The following is a 21,565-nucleotide window of genomic DNA, read 5'->3' on the forward strand; positions in this document are numbered from 1 at the left end:
AAGAAGTTACTTTTTTATGAACTATGTGTTTATCCACATGGTCACTCACCTTTTTAACCTCAGGAGAGTAATTTACTACAAACTAGCATCTTGGCAATAGGTCATTTTGGGTAAGCATATAATCTCTTTGGGCCACATTATCTATTCTCCATATTGGCCTAAGGATATTCCAAGATGTCTTCAGTAACTGATAACTCTGTGATATAGAGCCTGCCTCAGACCAGGCATTTGTGTTCCCCAACGAGCTTACTAGCGATCGTGCACAATCTCCAAAAGCCATCGGCCTCACTCCTGGAACACTGGCCCGACTGCCAAGCACCGTGAGTAGAGGGCACTGTGGAGACTATCTGTCCATTGGAGGGAACTGCATCTCAACTGATGACTAAAACAGGATACAGGGAGGCGAAGGCACGGCTCAGCAGCTAAGAGCAAGGAAGGCACTCGCGGAGGATCGAGTTCGGCTAACACTGCCTGTGACTCCAGCTCCAGAGGAGCCCAGTGCCTGGTCTCCTCAGGCACCTGCATGCATGTGCACATACCTACATACTTATACACATAATTAGTGATAAACCTTTAAAAATAATAATGTAGTGTGAAAATAGAAGAAATAGGTTGATCTCTCTCTCTCTCTCTCTCTCTCTCTCTCTTTCTCTCTCTCTCTCACACACACACACACATACACACACACACCATCACCACCACCACCACCAAGTAACTGAACTTTTAAATAACCTCAGTGAGAGAGAAGTATTTCATTAGGAAAAAAGGACTCAGGGGCAAGCTGCCTCCTTTGAGCGAGAGGAAGGCCCTTTGGAGAAGTGGGTCCCAGTGTGCTGCATTCTTGTGGCAGATGTGCTAATTCTAGAGAAACTGTGACAAGCTGACCTTGGGCTGTGGAATGTAACCCCTCCCTAGGACACTGTTGTCCAGCCTGACTCTGCTATGGCCTCGTTCCAAGGTTGGACCCACACAGGTGTTCTGAGTGGAAGACTGGGTTTTAGGACTTCTCTACACTGTCACGTTGTCAAACACGGTGGCTAAATGGTAATCCTATTTACAATATGGGCATTGAAGGAGGCCCTTGGACATCATCGACAAGTGGCAATTTTACACTTTACTACAAATATAATTGTTAACCAAAAAGTTCCAGTAAGCTTAATCTTACTTAGGTACCCCACGAAGCAGGCAGAAGACATTGTTTATAGTCTTTGGTTTTAGTCTAGCTGGCTTTATTTTTGAAAGAATAAAAGTCAGACCAGTTAGTTTTAAGTTAGAAAGTTGGTTTTCTTGTTTGTTTTTATTTTTGTTTTGTTGTTTGTTCGTTTAGGGCTGGAGAGATGTCTTAGTGGTTGAGAGCACTTGCTGCTCTTCAAGAGGACCTGAGTTCAGTTCCCAGCACCCACACCAAGAAGCTCACTACCACTTGCAACTTTAGCTCTAGGAGATCTAAAGCCCTCTCCAGGCCTCCACTGTCACCTGTACACATACGAGCACTCACACACGCATGCACGCACACGCGCAAACACACACACATGTATGCACTTAAAACAAATGTTTTGTTTGATCAGTATAATAAAATAGTATTCTCCAAATTATTAAAATGAGTGTAGATGAATTTTTAAAATTACAAATCGACCTCTCAGGGCCTTATATATGTTTATATACTAAGTGCTTAAAACTATACAATATTTGGTCGGAGAGAGAGAGAGATTATCAAGAGCACCGACTGCTCTTCCAGAGGATACCAGGTTTGATCGCTAGCATCCTCATGGTGGCTCACAGCTGTCTCTAATTCCAGTTCCAGGGGGATCCTGACACCCTCTTCCGGTCTCCTAGGATACCAGACACTCAGGTGGAAAGCAGGTATACACAGGCAAATGAAACACTCGAACCCACAAAATTTAAAAATTTCCAAAAAATACCTATGAAATCCTCAAGCCAACCCAGGCTCTCCTCCCTCTCCCAGCTGGAAGGCCAATTGAGACACTTCCCCGGGTGGTCTTTCCATTTCTTTCTCAGTGGGCTGTTGAAGGTACTCGGGACAGACTTGTAAGGACCCTTTCTAGTGTTATTCCTTCTTGAAAGCTGAGTGTAGTCTGTAAGCGGAAGGTAAGGTTCTAGATGCTGGAGAGCAGGTGATAGGAAGCCTAGGAGGAGAGGGAGAGCGGGGGAGGGGAAAGCCGGGAAGGGGGAGAAGGGGGCGGGGAATGGCGGACCCGGAAGAGCAGGGAGCAAGGGAGACTCTCTTACCCGGTTCTTGTTGGATTTTGTGGTTGTTTTTGAACCACGTGATCTGAGGCGCAGGGACACCTCTAGCTTGACAGTCTAAGGTCGTGGAGCCACTGATGGACACCTCGTGGTCACTGAGGTTTTGAAGCAGGTGCGGTGCTTCCAAATCTAGTGAAAAAGAGGGGGCGTGGTTATTTATATCATAGAGTCAGATGGACATCTTAGAGACAGAACCCACCAAGGTGACCAACCATAAGGCCTCCACGCCCATTTATCGCTTTTTCTTTTTGCTGGTTAAAGCCAATGCTTTTCTTAATAAGCCGTGACAACAAATTGCAAAGTGCTAAAATATGGGTAGGTAAAAAACTAGGTCGGACTTTCTATTTTTAGATACTAACATACCAACTCATTTTCTTCTTTGGTAAAGCTTTTCTAAATATTTCATATATTTTGGGAGCTAAACATGAGCTAAACACAAAACACATGGTTGTGTGTGTAGAGTTATGTGTATATATATATATATATATATATATATATATATATATATATATTTTTTTTTTAATATTCCTATTACACATGTAGGATGGGCCAGTGTTAGCTTACATTTTGTGTTTGTTTTCTGGATTGAGCCCACTAGCCGATGGCTCCTGTGTGTGTACTGAGTTTCATGGACTGGGTCGTGTTACTCCATAGTCTATACTTCGAGGCAGCAGAGCAAACAGGAAAATTCTGAAATTACTCAGTGCTTTATTGGTAACTCCCTCCCTCCCCCCCCCTTCCCAAGTGCAAGCAACGAAAAAGTCCATTCAAGAGGCAGAGGCACAAATTCGTAGGTTTTGCGCTATATAATAGCACAAGTATTATATTTTATATTATTTTCTCTTAAAACATACAAATATGGTACAATACAATTTATTTTAATAAAATGCCAACCGATATAGTACAACAAAAAATGGATTTAATACATTAAGATGCAATACATTATAATATTAAAAATACCACACAGGAACGGCAGTACCCCCAGGGCCCCAATGAGTACAGTGTCTCTGTTTAATGAAGTAGTCATTCAGTCCTGCTGATGTGTGTACATTCTAGTGAGGTGGGGGTTGGATCAGGGCCTCAAGCCCAAGAAAGAAGAATAGAAATGCCTCCTAAAGTCTCTTCCGCACACCCCTCCCCAGTCCGCCTTTCCCATCTCGTTGGCAAATCCTAGGACCGAAATCCCAAGGGTTTTGGTATCACTTACAGATTCTGCACCCTTGTCTGAGCTTTCTCTGACCAGATTTGGTTCCTCATCTTAGAACATTAACACAGGGAGAGGGCAGCTTAGGAATGGTTAGGCTACAGGTGAAGTTCTGGTCTGGATTCCACGTCCCCTGCAGGAGTCTGCTGCGGGCCCCACACCTCTCTCTTTAAATTCCTGTAGGAAAACTCTCAGGATCAGCATTTGTTAAGGCCATTTTGACATCCCAGGTTAAGAAGAATTACCATCATGGAACACGATGAAGTAGTAGCAGGGTTATTATTGGTTTTGGTCTCCATAGCTTATCAGTAGTCTTGTTTAACATGGAATGGCATCTGAAGGCACGCGTTGAAGGAAGTGCTGGTTGATTAAATGCCTTCTTCTAGGGTAGGCTACATGAGAATACTCTTACTGTTGCCTCTTTCAGTGTCTCCCTCTGTCCGTGTTAGACTCCATCCGTCAAGCAGCTTTTCTTAATTGGAATTGCAGCCCACATAAAACTTGCAGTCTATAATGACTTGTGCACGCATGCTCGTTACAATGTTGACATCTTTACAAAACATCAGTGAGATATGACAAGGTAAGAAAGAACGCACCGCCAATAAGCATCCAACAGTGCCCAGCTGACTCCCAGCTTGTACTTAAAGGTCAGACCCCGTGCATTAATTTCCTAGCTCCCTCTGGCACACTCACTATTACCAGTGTCAGCCCCGACAGCACAATGTATCACTGCTCACAGGCTTTAAAAGACTTTTGGATCCAAGGCCTATAAAACACGAATTATTGTCATAGCTACAGTTTATAATATCATCTGTACAAACAGGTTCTGAGTTTCCCTGACAGGTCTATTTAGAAGAAGATGGTTTGTTTTAACAAATACGTTGCAAAGGACACCCAAAGGGGCTAGCTGTAGGACACAAACTTCACACAAGCAGCGTATAAAGCCGCAAAATAAACACAGAACTCCTCATTTGAAAACAAGGCTCACACACACCTTCTAAAGTATTAGGATTTAGTCATGAAAAATATGCTATATGCTAAGTGTCTCGTCTTTTGGCTACTGTCTACAGGCAGTGCTCGGCCTAAGAATCAGACTTCAGTTAAGTCTGCCTACTTTGTAACAATGTAGTTTGACATTTTAAGGAGCAGAAGTACATGGTATCCATTTATAGTTGGTAGGAAAGAAACCCACAGTTAACACAGGCTGACCTCACTATTAGGAAGATTCCAATTAATAGAACATTTTTGCTGGTCATCAGTAGCTGAAGACAACTACCCACAAGGGGCTCTTTTAGGTAGGACCCCCAGGGTTGCTGGCATGGTCTTCAGGTCTCTAAAGATGGAGGGGGTAGTTTTTGTTTTTTCTACTTTGGAAGGGGCTGAGGAACCAGCCTCATAACCCTCCCTCCTCGCCCCCTCTCCCTTCATACCCAAAGAAGAATAAAAAAAAAAAAAAAAAAAAAGAATCTATACAATAGTTTCTTTCTTTCTGGGTTTTTTTTTTTTTTTTTTTTTTTTTTGGGTTATATTTTTTATTTCTTGTTTTGGAAGAATATTTTGTTAGGATTGATTATACAACAATGAATGGAATTCTTAAAACTGTCTCTTGGAATGCACACCTTCCCCTCAGGGGGATGAGCAGGCTTTGCATGCGCATGCTCAGGTCAGAGACAGCTCCCTAAACCCTTCATTTCTCTCCCTTTTTTTTCTTATTAAAAAAAACAGTTTTCTTACAAACTGAGCCCCCTGAAAGTTCCTAATGGTGCTGAGGTATTGTTTCCCCAAAGGAAGACATTGCCTCAGAATGAACAAAGAGGCCAGGCCAAAGAGCCATAGGTAAAACTTCACGACACAATTGATTATTCTTTTCTCTGGGCTGACAACTTCCAGGCTACTGATTGTTTTCACAGCATTTGGGGCTCCATAAAGCTGGCATTTGGGGGAAATGCTATTGTTTACTCTTTCACACTGGACAAAAGCAATTCCCACGTGAAAGACAAGTTTAGCCCTGGGACAGCAGCCTGTTAGCCTAAAGGAAGAAGCAGGCTGGTGAATTCCCAAGCTCGAGGCCCTCCATGTTGTCACCGCCTACAGAACTACCCAGCCACAAGTTTCTCAGCCCCCACTATTTTGGTCATCATTGCTGGCTTCCCCCAGCCCTATAATTCACATACAGAGATCAATCAGACAAGGAAACCATGCATAGAAACAGAGCAACAATGCACGTTAAAAGTACCTTTCCTTCAAGTGCAAGTTTAAAATGTAATTGCTCTTGATTATTTTTTTAAAAAAGGCAGGCATTTAAATAGTTTTAATGCTGTTTTTTTTTTTTTTTTTGTAATTTCTTAACTTCTGCAATTTCTTAATCTCCGTAAATGTCCCATTAACATTCGCATATAGAGGAGGTGGCCTTTTTCTTTTTTTAATGGGTAGATTTTTTTTTTCAATAACCATCAAGAAGATTGCATTAAATCTCCACTCACAACAACCTTTATAACCTGGACACGTGGGTTGTGAACATCTCTGACTGTCACCAAAGCTTGAGGAATTTTAAAACGGTACCAGGGGCCATGAGTATTTTGAATGAAGGCTTGCTACACACACCTGCCTGCAGTCAGGGGCTGTCAGTCCAGTCAAGGACAATGAGAAACAGTATCTGACTGTGGCAGGAAATACATGTCATTACCTGGGATGGACAGAGGACGGTGGAGCAGACCTGATGAACCTTCATAATTCACATTGGGACAAAGCTTTACTCTCAGAATTACATCAACATCTTGTGCCCCTGGAATCCATCTTAGAACCCCCAACCCCTCAGTTTAAGATCAATATACTTCATGTTAAGAGAGAGAGAGAGAGAGAGAGAGAGAGAGAGAGAGAGAGAGAGAACAACTTTCAAATAAATAAGCATTATAACTTGTCATCCAGGAACTATTTACAAATCAAGAGCAAAATGCAGTAGTTAAAAATAAAACCAGGTAGACACCCGACAAAGACTCAAATCCAACTGTACTCATCCTGTGCTGAAAGATTAACTTATTCGTGTCCATCTTTGGCAGAGACCAGCATTTGTTTAAATTATTCAGTTTTTTTTCAGCTTCACAACTTAAAAAATAATATATATATATATTTATATATAATCTCAAAAGAGGTTGGCATCAGAATGGAAGAAAAGGTGAGTCCCAGGTTGCTGCTATCAGGCAGAAGCCAGAAGAGCAAACACACAAGAGAAGGCAGAATTCAGGGATCTTCAAATTCAAACACACACCAGGTGACCCAGAGAGCAGCCCGGGCCAGCAGGCACTGGGGTTTCTTATGCTATCGAGTCCAAACTCATTTTGGGAGGACCATCTCCTCTGGGCCTGAAAGTTAGCAACATTAACAATAAACCAAGATGATAAGAGACAACCGTTACTTTTCAATGAGTCCTTTAATGTTTGACATTACTTTCTGTGGTACAATCATTCCTCCTGCTTTTAAGTTTGGAGATCCGAGAGAAAATAGCCTTTTTGCCGCAGTGCTCACCTCTAACAAGAACTTCTGTCTTCCGGAGGATCTCTTCCCCTGTGTATATGTTCCTGGCTCTGCAGGCATAGGTGCCCGAATCTTCCAGAGACACATTCTTGATGACAAGGTTCAGAGTGATGGAGTAGTCTTGAATGGTGGCCATTTTTTGCTTGCTGATGCTGTGGTGCATGGTTCTGTTGTTAACTGTCCGTAGCAGGATCCAGGCAATGTCTCTGTACAGGAATTTATTGACCACACAGGACAGTTTCAGGTCCTCTCCTTCGGTTGGCATCTTTTCCAAGGAAACGTGGAAGCCATTCGGCACATCTAGAAAAGAACAACAAAGAACTTCAGACCAGAGTCTCGCAATGAGATATTCAGACTTGGCTCGAACTAAGGATCGCCACTCGGATCCTCTCAGCCCGAGCATCAGCCGGGACAAGTGTCCTGTCTTTTTGTGTTAGGGGAGGTGCTCAAACAAAGCAGGAAGAGCCTGTAGAGTTGAGCCCATCCCAAGTGACACAGGAAATACAAAACCAGGGCAGGTTTGGGGATGGTAACTTTTTTTTATTTGTCCCAGTTGTTCTTCACAAGGAACTGGCTTTCCTGACTTGGGATAAGAACCTCATTCCTCCTGGTAAGCTGACATTCAAGGAGAGTAAAATAATAAAAAAACTTAGGAGCAATTTGTACTAAAAACCCAAAGTCTGTGTCCAGGGGAGCTGGTTCCAAACAGTTCCTTAGGGGTGAGTTTGGGAGAGCTGGTCAGAGCCAATTCTCCCTTGCTTCACAATGGCTGCCTCCCTATTGCTTATGAGCAGAGTTCCGGGCCTTTCTGTCGGCCTGTGGGCCGTTGGCACAATTGGGCCATGCCACAATTGGGTTATTCACCTACTCAGATTCTTCCAGTGGGGACAGTTATACATATACACAAGAGGAAAACAAAGGTTTCTTCTGCAAATGTAGGTAAACCTGTTTCCAGATTTTGAAAACGGTCAATAGTTTTAAAAGTCAAATTTAGGGCTGGGTGCATATCTCAATGGCAGATCATTTGTCTAGAATTGCATGAGCTCCTGGGTTCGATGACTAGCACTATAAGGAAGGGAACGTCTAAAGAAAAAGATCAGTTTGAGGAATGGGGTGTGGTGGAGCACACTTGTAATCCGAGCACTTCTGAGGCAGAAGTAGGGCAATCAGGAGTTCAAGGTCATCTTTAGTTGCACAGGAAGTTTGAAGAGGTGCTGGACTACCTGAGATATTCTTAAAAATCAATAAACAGGTTTGAATGTAATGGTGTTGCCAAAAGCCATTACGTTTAGGATCAGTCCCATCCTTTCTCTATATTGCCTAAGTGCCCCTTCATTTCAAGCCGGTCTGTCACCCCACCTCTTAGAAGTCCTTCCAGAACAATCATTTGAGCTTAGGGCTACAGGTTCCTCAGCGTCATTCCGGAACACTCACTGGAGGGCTTTAAAAACCACGGCTACTGGTTGTGAACTGACTTATTCTCAATACCTTCCCATGGCTTGTTACTGGTGATGTATCTATATTTGAGCAAAGAATTTGGGCCAACATTTTACAAAGAGCTTTGAAGATGAAAAGCACTGTTGTCTGTTGTTATTATTATCCTCCGTACACAAAGCTATAAAGAGACCTTTAAACCTTAAAGGGGACAATAGTCCAAAATTAGACATCGTATCCGCGCTTCCCTAGATCTCGCTTTGCTTGTTTTTCTGATTTCTCTGGCTTTGGCTGCATTATAAAGTGTATCGTCTGAAGAAATGCCAAAGTATTCATGTGAGACCTGGAAGCAGGGGGTAATGGCCGCCTATGAAGCCTGGTACATGGGAAGCAAGGAGAGCGGAGACACTCTCGGTGGAAAATACAAAGGAGCCGACAGGCAGCAGCAGACACCAAGGCGCAGTGGCTAACCTAGCAGTGAGGTGTCTGAAGCAGCTACTCCCCTTCGGCATCTTGGTACGCTTTGGACATCTTCCAGGTGAAAATAACCCATTTTCTCTCACCATCCACATAGATGAGACAAGAATGGATTGCTGGCTACACACGGGCCACGGGCTGTCCTTACTGGCTAGAGCCCCTCAGCATCTTTGCTCTCATGCTAGCGGTTGGCACCCAGGGATCTCGGTCACACCACTGAGGTCATGTGCAGAGTCTCTGTTTACTTTGGTGATTTAAAACTTCCTGTGGAAATAGCTCACAGGTTTCCTGATGGAAGACTTTGTTTATCTTTGCCAAACACCATCAGGAATCTCAAAATAAAACGCATTTACTGACACTGGGAAATGAGGGAGACACGGTTTCATCTTCCAGTTTCTCTCTCAGTGATGGCTCACACAACCACAGTCACAGTGGGGAAAACACACACACGCACACACACACACACACACACACACACACACACACACTGCATCTGAACAAGAAACAAATAAAACTGGTTCATCCTGCAAACGCTATTTCTGGAATGGACATAGTTTCTGAAACCATCAGACAGTTTTTAGGGCTGTTTTTCAATGTAACCTCCTTCAGCATTTGCTTTTGATTCACAGAAGAGTGTAGACAAAATATCTTTGATGGTTTAATAAACCCAGAGGGATTTTTCTCTCTAATACTTTTCCCCATCCACAAACCCTGAGTGTAAAAATGAACCTAAGAAGGGTTGCTCTCCAGGGGGCTGGAGAGATGGCTTAGTGGTTAGAGCACTGGTTTCTCTTCTAGAGGACCTGAGTTCAGTACCCAGCATACACATGGCAGCTCACAACTGTCTGTGACTCCAGTTCCGGGGATCTGATGCCCTCGAACACACATACGTATAGGTAAAACAGTGATGCAGGTAAAGTAGGCGTTGTTCTCCAGCTTACACGGAACACTCATCCATATAGGATGAGACTCACCACAGTCCCCTGAGGGGGTCCATGAGAGAAGCCAGCCTCTCCCAGGAGACAAGGCCCATCTCCTGTCGGGAGAGCATGCCCGTGTAGTGTAGAAAACATGCCACCTATGGGGCAGGCATTTCTACCTCACTGGGGTGGCCCCCAATGAAAAGGGGAGCACTGAGCATTGTACTTCCACGGAACACTGGTGGGAGTAGTCCCTGAAAGTGCTGGGCGATTCCTAGACATCTTTACTTAGTTCACAGGGAGCAGCTACAGGGGAGCACTGGAATCAGGAAAAGATGCTGTCAGGGATGGCTGTAGCTAGTTTGCTTCTCTCCACTGAGGAAGGGAAATTATGGTGTTTTCAGAACCAGTAAAGCATCAAATATATCTTTACAGCCTCTTTAGTGGGCAGAGGGACTCCAGGGGTTTGACTCAGCATCTCCTACATGATACCAGGGGGGAAAAACTCTACCACTTAGCTACAGGCTGTGCCTAGTCCTACATAGGCAGCTTTTTAAGTATTACTGGGTTGGAGAGGGGCCAGAGAGATGGCTCAGGGGTTAAAAGCACTTGGTGCTATTGCAGAGGACCCAGGTTTGGTTTCCAGAACTCCCAACATGGCTCACAAACACCTGTAACTCCAGTTCTAGGGCATCCAAAGCCCTCTTTGGCCTGTGGTGGACACTAGGCATGCAAAACACTCACAAACACAATATAAAATAAATACAGAAAGCAAAAGTGTTACTCTGGGTCAACTATAAGTGACACACAGACACACATACACACACAGTACATATCCTCTTATATCCTATTACATATATTATACACAGGATCTATCTATCTATCTATCTATCTATCTATCTATCTGTCTGTCTGTCTGTCTGTCTGTCCTTCCGTCCGTCCGTCCGTCCGTCCGCCCGCCCGCCCGCCCGCCCGCCCGCCCATCCATCCATCCATCTATCCATCCATCCATCCATCTATTCTTGTTTTCTTTAGAAAATAGGTGTGTAAAGTGCAAGGTTCCTAAAAGCACTTGTTTGCACTAAGAATAAATCTTGGGCTGAGTGTGATGGGGCACGCCTTTAATCCCAACACTTGGGTGGGAGAGGCAGGTGGACTTCTATAAATTCAAGGCCAGCCTAGTTTATATATGAGCTCCAGGACCATCAAGGATATATAACTAGATCCTTTCTTAAACGAGTACAAGTAAAAAAAAAAAAAACTTGAAGCAAAAATCTGATATATGAAAAATAATTAGCTAAAAGCCAATAGTGATTACAAGCAATTCAATCTACCATCGATCTATACTTAAACTCTCCAGTGCTGGAAGAGAGCCACAGGGAGAAAGCAATCCTAAATAACAAGGCTTATCAGGTGAGCAGCCTCTAGGCACAAGATTAAAGTTTCTGTGTGTTTTGAGAAGCACTGTGAGCTTCCAGTAGGCATTTCCTTCCCTGAAGTCAGCATGTCCTGAGCCTTTAAATGCTCTGCTTCGTTGGACCCTTAGAATGTGAAGCATCTATGGGCCAAGGGTGTGTGCGCCGCCCATCCTGAACCCTTGTCACTCCGCTCTAGAGGATGCCCGGAATTCCCAGAAAAGACAGACGGCTCCCAAGTCTGCCGCTAGACTTTTCTTCTGCCAGGCGACTGGCATCCCTTAGTCAGATACTCGTCAATGTGATTACCACTGAGTCGGCGCACAAGAAGTGGCTCAAGGAAAGAGTCTGTGAGGGAAGGGGGTGGGAAGGGTCTTCCTGAGGGACAGTTGTCCACAAGAAGTTGGAACATCCGTAGAGTTTGTGGGCCCCTGCTGATGCTTTCCTGTAGCTATGAACACTTAGAGGAAGCCCGGCCTCTTCCCTCTATCTGATCACACTCCCTCCCAGATCAGCACTCTCCAGTCCTCTCTGGGAGCCTGGGAGCTGACACACAATATTTGAAATATTGATCAGTGGTCAGTGTGACAGACAGTCTGAATTTTATTTCATTCATTTTAAATTGGTTAAAATTTGAGCAAGGCAGTGGTGTGTGTGTGTGTGTGTGTGTGTGTATGTGTGTGTATGTGTGTGTGTATGTGTGTGTGTATGTGTGTGTATGTATGTGTGTGTGTGTGTATGTGTGTGTGTGTGTGTGTGTGTGTGTATGTGTGTGTGTGTGTGTGTGTGTGTGTGTGTGTGTGTGTGCTCTTCATGAGGTCCGGAGCTCAATCACCAGGAAAATAACCCCCTAAATGTTGACTACATATTAAAAATATAATACAGTATTTTAGATATACTGGCTTAGACAAAATGTTTTTTTTTTTTTTGTTGTTGTTGTTGTTTATTCGTTGCCTTTTAAAGACAGGGCTTCTCATTTTAGCCCTGGCTGTCCCTGAACTCCCTCTGTTGATCAGGCTAGCCCAAGACTCATTTATCCTGCCTGCCTCTGTCTCCCAACTGCTGGAATTAAAGGCATTCACCACCAGTGCCTAGCCTGTAAAATATTACTCTAAAAATACATGAGCATTAGAAACCGTTCTAATGGTTTTATTTTATGTGTATGTGTCTGAGTATATGTACATGTGTGTGCAGGTGCCCATGGAGGCAGGAAAGGGGGCACTGGGTCACTTGAAGCTAGAGTTACAGGGCATTCTGAGGCACCGGATATGGTGCTGGGAACCAAATCCCAGTCCTCTGCCACAGTAGCAACTGCCCTTAACCACGGAGCCAGCTCCCCAGGCCTCAGAATTGTTTAAGGTACATATGTGGGTTCTGTCGGCTAGTGGTGCCATGGGGCAAATTCAAACATCACATTAATGCTGCAGATGCACCTGGATTCTAGGCACAAGTGGATACATGCCCTCATCTTCTTCCTGGGAGACTGATGGTCTTAGGTGACCTCTGAAAAAGGGTAGAGCGACCTCCCCAAAGGAGTCGTGGTCCGCAGGTTGAGAGTCACCAAATTAGTCCAAAGTGCTGGGATTTACTCGAAGACTAATCTTAGTGAAATCTTTGTGAGAATCCTTCCCCAGAAAAGACCTTTTCTACTGGGAGTAGGTAAGAGAAACACTCTTTTCTGCTCTTGGAAGGTGAGAAGGTAGGGGACCAGTCCTTGGTCTAGAGGGCTTTGCCGGGGTGTTCTCTTCTCCCCAGAAAGTGCAGGGGCACCGTCCAGGTCTGACCTGTGAGAGTGACCTTCAGGACATCTCCAATGCCCCGATTCTTTGGGGTTTGGCTCACTGGCTGCAGGCTCCCATCACCTGACAAGGCAAACGTCTCATGAACTCAGTGCTGCCTATTTCTTTCTGGAGACTTCTAGGCCATGTCAGCAGCTTGCTCCGTGCAGTGCGAAGTTTCCAGAGGGTTGGCAGACTGCCCAGGTTTCCTCAGAAACTGGGGAGGCATGGAGCCAGGCAATTGTTTTTAGACTTTGAGCAACTTGTTTCCTTCCTGAACGGGTGGGGGGACTTACGGAGTGCAGCTTGTATACCTTGCAGGTTTAAAGATTTGTAGGGACCATCAGGTTTAAAGTGAAAAATTCTTAAATGCTCAAAAATAGCCCATTAATTATGAAGAACAAAGCCCACTTTCAGATTTTGACAGGAGAGTCCTCCAAAGGGCTGGATTACTTCAACTATGAATTTCTAAGTAAAACAAACGACCCACAACCCCCCCCCCCAAGCCCAACAAACACACAAACAAACAACCCTTCTAATATAGAGGTTGTAAGTGAACTGGGTACCAGACCCAGGTGTAGGGTCTGAGGGGGGTCCAAGAGTGAGGATATGAGATCCCCAATTTAGAGCCCAGTCTGGGAAAGAAACACAGACACAATTGGGAGAGAATTCCGGGAAGTGGCCCTTTAAAGAAGCTAAAGATGTTGTGGAATTCTATTCTTGAGAGCAAGGATAGAGGTACTCACAGCTTGACAAGTCGGGATGTTAAAAAAAAAAAAGAAAAAAAAAAAATCACCAAGGTCATTAAAAGCAAAGAGGGTTGAAGACAGACCGAGGTCACTGAACTCCTCTGTAGGTGGAGTTCGGATAGCTTACCTGTGACGTAAAATTTTATGTCTCTTTCCACCGTCCCTATTTTATTGAAGGCCTTGCAGCTGTAGATTCCAGGGGTCCAAGAGTCGGCCACTACCAACGTGCTAACCGTCTGCAAGAGAGAGACAAAGTTCAGCTAGAGGACAGAGATCTATTGGAATAGCCCGGAGCAACTTGGAGGCTGGAGTGATTCAGCTGTTCCATTCACGCAGAGGGTATGGCAGGGGTGGTAGCCACCAGCAAGCTCTCAGCTGTGGAGCCCCAGCACGAATAGAAAAATAACAGGAAGACAGGTCCTCAGGAGACCGGGGCCCATGACATCCGACATACGAGGGTTTTGGGCTTATCTCGGTCTGCTGCCATAACAACGAGGTGTGGAACTGCACGTCCCACCCCACGAGGTGGTCAGTCCGCATCTGTGCGAGGAACAGGTGAGACCCAGGCCTTTCCTTGTGCGGGTGACCGGAGAGCACGGGTACAGCTGCTCACCGGAGGTGCCTATGGCGGGCACGTGAATCGAGAAAAGAGAGAGGAGAAGGTAGCACAGCCATTTTTCATTTGTGCTCAAAGGATGTGGCACACAGCCCCCAGTGGTCTTGAAAGGGAAGGGACGCTGAAAGCTAAGATAGTCGTGTGTGTGTGTGTGTGTGTGTGTGCGTGTGTGTGTGTGTTTATAAATTATGTATTCTCAGTACTTTAATTCTTATGAAATGAAGATATAAGCTGATATTTTAGAGCTGTGATTTAGCATGATTGTCCCCAGATGGTGGTCAAGTTGAACTTGGAAGTGATTTTCAAACTAAATAATGTCTACTATAATCATAAGGTGAAAATTTAGACAGCTTATAGACTTCCATTGTTTTCTTTAAAAGAAGGAGTTAGACTTACATTTAAAGCCACCGTACTATGAATAGGTAGTATGAAAAAAATTATGTTTTATACTTCAAATTAGAGACAAATACACAAAAGTTGATACAGTTCCTCAGAGATCATAGTCTATGTCCTAGGACACAAATAACCAGGCGTGGGCTGTGAGACTGGGGTGCTGTTCTCATGGTTGCAGATGAGTTGTGTGTCCTGGCCTAAGATAAAGATGACACCACAGGAGGCCAGCACTTTCCTGAATAAGCATTCCCAAGGGACGAGTCTTGGGGAAGGGTCTTAACATTTTCTGACCGGTGAAGTAATATTGAGTAGGCACTTTATGTGTGGTCTCTCAACACATAAGAAATCAGGACGTTTCTGTTTTTAATCTAGAGACTAAGCTGACTAAAAACAAGGGCTGGAGAGTTGGTTCAGTGGTTAGAGCACTGGCTGCTCTTGCAGAGGACCAGGGTGCAGTTCCCAGCACCCACATGGAGGCTCACAGCCATCTGTAACTACAGTTTCAGAGCACCCAATGCCCTCTTCTGGCCTCTGTGAGCACCAGGCACATATGTATTGCTCGTACAGGCAGGCAGAACACTCACACACATACAAGTAAACCTAAAAGACTGATAGAATATTCAGTCTTCATCCCCTTCCCCCACAATGATTTCTTAGGTGTTGGAAGTCTCTGCTCCATCCCATCCACTATTATATCCTCTGTGTGTTAACCGACTTCCAGATGACACAAAGGACTGGGCTATGTGGTGGTTCTCATTCCATTTAGTGGACATTTATCACGTGGCCGTGAAGGCACTGCTGGGACAGCAATAGAGAACACGGCCATCTCCATGGCCAATGACTTTGGAATAGGTTTGGCCTTATTCCCTACTTAAGGTTCCAACATATGCCTTTTCTTCTGCTGGGGTGGGGGCTGGAGAGGGGGTGAGTGAGGTAGGGGGGTGGTCAGTGTAGAAGAGTCTGAAACTTATCTCTCCCTTTCGATTGTTATTTTTAATGAAGAATCGGGACATCCGAGTTCTGATGACCACCGTCTCTTAATTATCATACAGACCAACAAGAGCCATGGAGGATGCAGAAAGTTGTGGTGTGACAAGTTTGTTGGGGACAGGGTGAGACGAGCCACTAGCTGATGGTAGTTGGAGAGACAGAGAGATGCTCAAGTAGATTGTGACCCCCTGTCTGGGGAGTCTGGGGAGCAGACAACGCTGTTCACTGGACGATGAGAAATGGATGTCTGCACTGAGGTTATAGTAACCAAGTTCCTTATGGAGCAAGTTCTTACTGTGGATCCCGAGGAACCCATGCAGACTGATTTAGACATATTGTTGTCCAATTTGGATCTACGGTTTAGTTAGATATGTCTGCTTACCTTCCGTAAATGGACACCCCATTTTTGCTGGCTTGAGTATACTTGACAGTTTAGACTGTCACCATTTATACTGTTGTTAAAATTTGATTTGTCAAAAACCCAGAGCAACTGAGGTGAACTGGGGCTTGTGGTAAGGGGAAGCCAGTCTGAGCACACACATTTGCCACACGTGAGCCCTGCACACACATAAGGGCCTGCCTACCATTCAAATGGGATTGTCCTTGGAAGTAGCTCCTTTACTCAGCATAAACTAAACACTGTTTTCCTTCTGGGACAGAATTCCAAATGAATTTTCACTTCATTTATGTTTTTCCAGAAAGACAGGATTTCTCTGTGTAACAGCCCTGGCTGCCCTGAACCGTATAGACCGAGCTGGCCTCAAACTCATAGAGATCTGCCTCCCGAGTGCTGGGATTAAAGGTTTGAGCCACCAGTTTTTTTTTTTTTTTTTTTTTTTTTTTTAAAGTGATGTGATTTGGAAGTGTGATTGGTGAATGAAAATATTCTAATTAAAGAGAAACCTTTTTAAACACAGGGTGAAATGTAAAACTTATAATCAACTTTCCTAAAAAGTTACTTCACTTCTGGTGTATTCTGTTTTTCTAGAAAATATGTTTTAAGGTTATAAAATTAAGTATCTTTTCGTATAGCATCAAAGATATAGGTTGCTTATGGTGACAGTAACAGGAGGCAGAGGACCTCTGTGGGTTGGAGGCCAGCCTGGTCTACATATTGAAGTGGGCTAGCCAGGGCTACATAGTGAGACCCTGTCTCAAAAACAAGAGAAAACCCATGATGGATATTTGACAAGCATAAGCCAGGTCAGGTTAGAGATAGGCGCTTAAGCAAGTCCGTGCTCAGCATCCTTTGGTTGTATTGGAAGGCATCTTCTCATGGGACAGTAAGGACACATGAGTGCCTTGTCCTAAAGGGACCAATCTGATCTTTGATGCCCACAATAAAGAGAATGAAAAAAAGCAGAACAGAGGACCATTATGTTTTAGAAGAGAAACTGCCGAAGATTTGAGATGTAACAGATATTTGGAGTTGTAGGCAGTTCTTTTACAGCAGAAAGGATACCTCAAGACTGTCTGCTTGCATTAGCTCTATAGTTAGTTTGAATTTTCTACAAAGGAAGAGCGCTGAGGAGCAGCAACAAAGGCAGAAGCATTAAGGTAAACTACAGTTAGGACATCCACACTCAGTCAGTCGCAGGAGAAGGAATAGCAATCCCTCTCCAGCTTAAAATCCACAGTGGTCGTCTACAGAGAATGAACACAGCAAATCTCAACATCAAAAGCAATAAAAGCCTCTCTGTTGGTGGGTTAATTTGGGGTAGGTGACTTCTTAGTGAGGTTTTCAGTCCAGTCTCACTCTGCATTCTTAAAGGGACTGTGTTTGGTAAGGGGTCCTTTGCTGTGACTCAGAGGTGCTCATCAAGACTGTCACCGGAAGCCAGACATGGTGGCACACGCCTTTGATCCCAGTACTCAGGAGGCAGAGGCAGGCAGATCTCTGAGTTGGAGGCCAGCCTGGTCTACACAGTGAATTCCAGGACAGCCAGGGCTACATAGAGAAACCCTGTCTTGAAAAACAAAGAGCCCCCAAACCCCAAAACAAAACAAAATAAAACAAGCAAACAAAACAACAAAACGGCCAACAGTAGCTGCTGTAAGCTTGGATTTCTTAATATTTCTTCCTTCCTATTTGCTAAGCCTCAGTATTTCCTATCTACAGTGTTGCTTCAGCCTCCAGGAATTGACTGAATCCAGGTAAAATGTCATTCAGCTTCATTTCCAGAACAGTTTTTTTTTTTTTTTTAAAACCTATTTATGGAATGGAGATTTTAATCTCAGGATGTTTCCAACACTGCTCTCTTCTAAGTCTTTCAGAGAGAAATAGAAGTAGGTGTATAAAGGCCGAGGAAAAGCTGACATGACCCCAGCGGTGGCACGCAACAATCACATGATGGGAAATCAGAAGGTGAGAATTAGGGGGAGCCAGGGGCAGTGTGGGAACCGGACCACAAGGCATCCTTCTGTAATTAGGACAATCATATACGTCACGGGATTGTCTCGGGCAATTTACATATTTCCTCCTGTAGCCTCGAACAAGTTCACGGAAATGTGGCTGCCACGGTGAGGCAGCCACCACCCTCCAGCCTTACAAAATCGGCCCAGGGTGCTGTGCACTTCTCGCTTTAGACCCATAAACCCCCTGATTGCGTTGTACACAACATGGAAATTCAATGTTTTGCTTTTAGCCACTCCAGATAATGGCTCACCTCTTACAAAGGTGGGCCAGGGAGGAAATGGAGTTTTGGAATTGTATTTCCCTCTATTCGCACTGACAATAACAACAAAAAGCCCCTGGAACCTCCCAGCCACCATGACTCCACACCTATCCACAGAGGAGCATCGTGGGGCTAGGCTGACACGTGACTGAGTGAGACACTACTGTGGGACCTTAGTGGCCTAAAGTCACGGTGCACCAAAGATGTCGCAGAGGACATTGCATGCAATTTAGAAACAGCAAAACTACGCTTGTCCAGGATCGTTTCTTTCTCCTCGACCACAAAAACACATATCCATGAATGCTAAAACCAAATGCAGAAAGTTTCTCCTAAATTTAGAACAAGAAATCAACAATTTATATCCAGTTGTATTCCAGCTGCCTAAAGGATCTGCACACTGTGTACATTTTCACTTCCCTTATGGGGAAAACGAAAGGTTTTGTCATACAAGCGACCTTGAACAGACGCCCTCCACTGCGTGTGACTGCAGCCGTTGGGGGACTCAATGCAGTCTATGTGGCCATCAGTTTGTTAAAGTCCTATGTGCGGAGGACTCCAGGCCATTTCCTCTTCATCACAGGAAGCTAGGTAGGATAGCCACCACCAGTACCACTGCTTTGGAGGAGTCGAGGGATGTGGACATCTTTGCCCTTGGTTGGAAGGAGGGGTTTGACCCTGCAGCTCCTGAACAGGGGCCAGGCGGTACAAATGCCAACCGTGCAGAGAGTTCGTATCGGAAACCTTTAGCTTAACTACAGAACTACAGGACAATACATCTATTTCCAGCCCGAGTGGAAAAATTGGGGTAGACTTTTTTTTTTTCCTTTTCTTTTTCTCTTTTAATCAGCAGGCATTATCTACGGAGTTAGTTAACCACACAGGGTCACACCCATCAGGAATCTCAACTGGCTTCACCCCATTCAATTTTATTGCTCACGGTACTTTTTTTTTTTTTTTTTTTTTTTTTTTGTGGTAAGAAAAAACAAAGTAGAAATCCCACTTGGATCACAAACATCAATTCCCATTTTAAATTTCCAGGATTAATAATGGTCAGGAAGGAGCAAAAGACAAATGGCGGCATCATCTGGAAATTCTACTAGGACTTTGTGGCTGGACTAAACGGTTCGCTAGAGTTAGCAAACAATTTCTACTCAAGTCAAACACTCAGGCTTCGAGAATCCCTCCTCATCTAACTTGTTCAATAAAGTCTTTTACCAATGGCTGGACACCATAGAACTTTATAGCTTTGGTGTGCTGTGTGTGGGGGTGGGGGGGGGCTACAAACCACCCTAACTACTGCTGTGCCTATAAAAACCGTTCCTACATCCCTAGCAAGGGACTGTTGATGTTGTGCATGAATTGGCTTGTTAACTGTTTTGCTTTGGCTTAGTTGGCCATGACAGTGCTGAGTTTTGACTCTCGTGACTTTGCTCTGCCCCCCCCCCCTTTTCTGCTGTGTGCCTTGGGCTGCCCATGTTGAAAATGGGGAAAAACACGCTGGCTTGCCTAAAAAAGATGCTGACATTAGCATCTGAAAACTGCAGGGCCAGTGTAGCAGTGCATGGTGCTGCATGTGGTTAACTCCAGCGCTCAGGAGGCAGAGAAGGCGGATCTTTGTGAATGTGTTTCAGGCTAGCAAGGGCCATAGTCAGACCCTGTCTTAAAAGGGTCGGGGGGGGGGGGACAAAAAAAGGAAGGAGGAAGGAAGGAAAGAGAAAATGGGAGCTGAGTGATAGCTCAGTGGTTAAGAGCATGTGTTGTTCTTGGGGGACCCAGGTTTGGTTCCCAGCACCTACATAACAGTTCACAGCCATCTGTAACACCAGTTTTTGGGATCCAGCGCCATCTTCTGGCCTCCATAGGCAGTACATGCACATGGTACACACACACACACACACACACACACAGAGAGAGAGAGAGAGAGAGAGAGAGAGAGAGAGAGAAAACCCATGTCCATATCAAATAAAAACAAATTAATCTTTAAAAAGAAAAAAGAGGAGTGCAGAAGTTATTCATTGTTGTTGAATCCTACATAGAGAACAACGTATCTGCTTCTCATCTTTGAATTCAAGGACATGGCAAAATAAACGGAGATTTTAAGCATCCCTATTGAGCAGATGATGGAGTTTATACAGATAATCTCTTATTAATATCGAGATGAGCATGTGTAATGTGAATGGATGTTTTAGCAAGAGGCTATTTGATATATTTTTTTAAGCTATTGCTACCCCTATGCCAGATGACATCTGATTTCTAAGCAAATCATTTGCTACCTCAAACAGGGAGAGCTTCCCGGTTTGCAGCCCACTGGGACTTTCTGACTCACAGGGCACCAGATATTTCCTACATTTCCGGGGAAAAGTAGAAAATGAATGGTTCAAGAGTGAAAAATACGCACTAGACCTGGTTAGTTTGGGACTCACGATAGGCGGTTTGCACACCCCGCCTAGACTCCACCGGGCCGGGATAGAAGGAGCAGATAGGATGTGTTTTGAGATAGGAATGTTGACTTTTGGTGTGAAGCCTTGAGTGACTTTTTATTTACTGGGATTCCACTTCCTGTCCACTAGCAGGATCCAGGCACAGTTGAAAGCCAGACTCACCTGGAGGTACGTGGGATTAATCCCAGCACTTGTGTGGACTCCAGGTCCCACCCCTAAAATGGGACTTTAACGCAACCTGATAGATGATAGGGTGTGTCGTTTTCATAGGAAGCCTCTGATATGCACCAGCCTGATGTTCAGAAAGAATGAGTTCTCCGGGTTGCAGGGATGCCTAGTGGTTATGGACGTGTATTGTTCTTGCACAGGACTCAAATTCTGTCCCCACTTCCAGGACACGCATGGAAGGATGAGAGATGAGACTCACAACCATCTCTACCTCTGGCTTCTGGGAAGTTTGACATTAATTCCTGGACTCTGTGGGTACTGCACACACATGGCACATGTACACAAACACAGACATATTTGTATAGAGGGAGAAAGGAGAGGAAAGACATGTATCAGGAGTTCAAAGAATACAGTCAGGGAAATGAAGCAACCAGAGCAATGAAGACACCCCTCAGGATTCTCTTCCTCTCTGAATTCCAAGCATTGTGCATTACTTCTGGGTC

The 21,565-nt window shown here is 44.5% G+C and overlaps 1 protein-coding gene across 2 annotated transcripts in view; it reads right to left on the bottom strand.

Annotated features, from left to right (window-relative positions):
* FLT1 (fms related receptor tyrosine kinase 1) overlaps positions 1-21,565 on the bottom strand; it is a 161,005-nt gene that overhangs the window by 68,943 nt on the left and 70,497 nt on the right. For both annotated transcript variants that reach the window (XM_080941158.1, XM_080941157.1), the window contains 3 exons: positions 13,907-14,015; positions 6,998-7,306; positions 2,251-2,397 (listed from right to left, as the gene is read on the bottom strand). In XM_080941158.1, coding sequence (XP_080797284.1) covers positions 2,251-2,397; positions 6,998-7,306; positions 13,907-14,015 — 565 coding nt within the window. The remainder of the gene's footprint in view (positions 1-2,250; positions 2,398-6,997; positions 7,307-13,906; positions 14,016-21,565) is intronic.

The sequence above is a fragment of the Micromys minutus genome (assembly GCF_963924665.1).
Source record: "Micromys minutus genome assembly, chromosome: 29".
Lineage (NCBI taxonomy): Eukaryota > Metazoa > Chordata > Mammalia > Rodentia > Muridae > Micromys > Micromys minutus.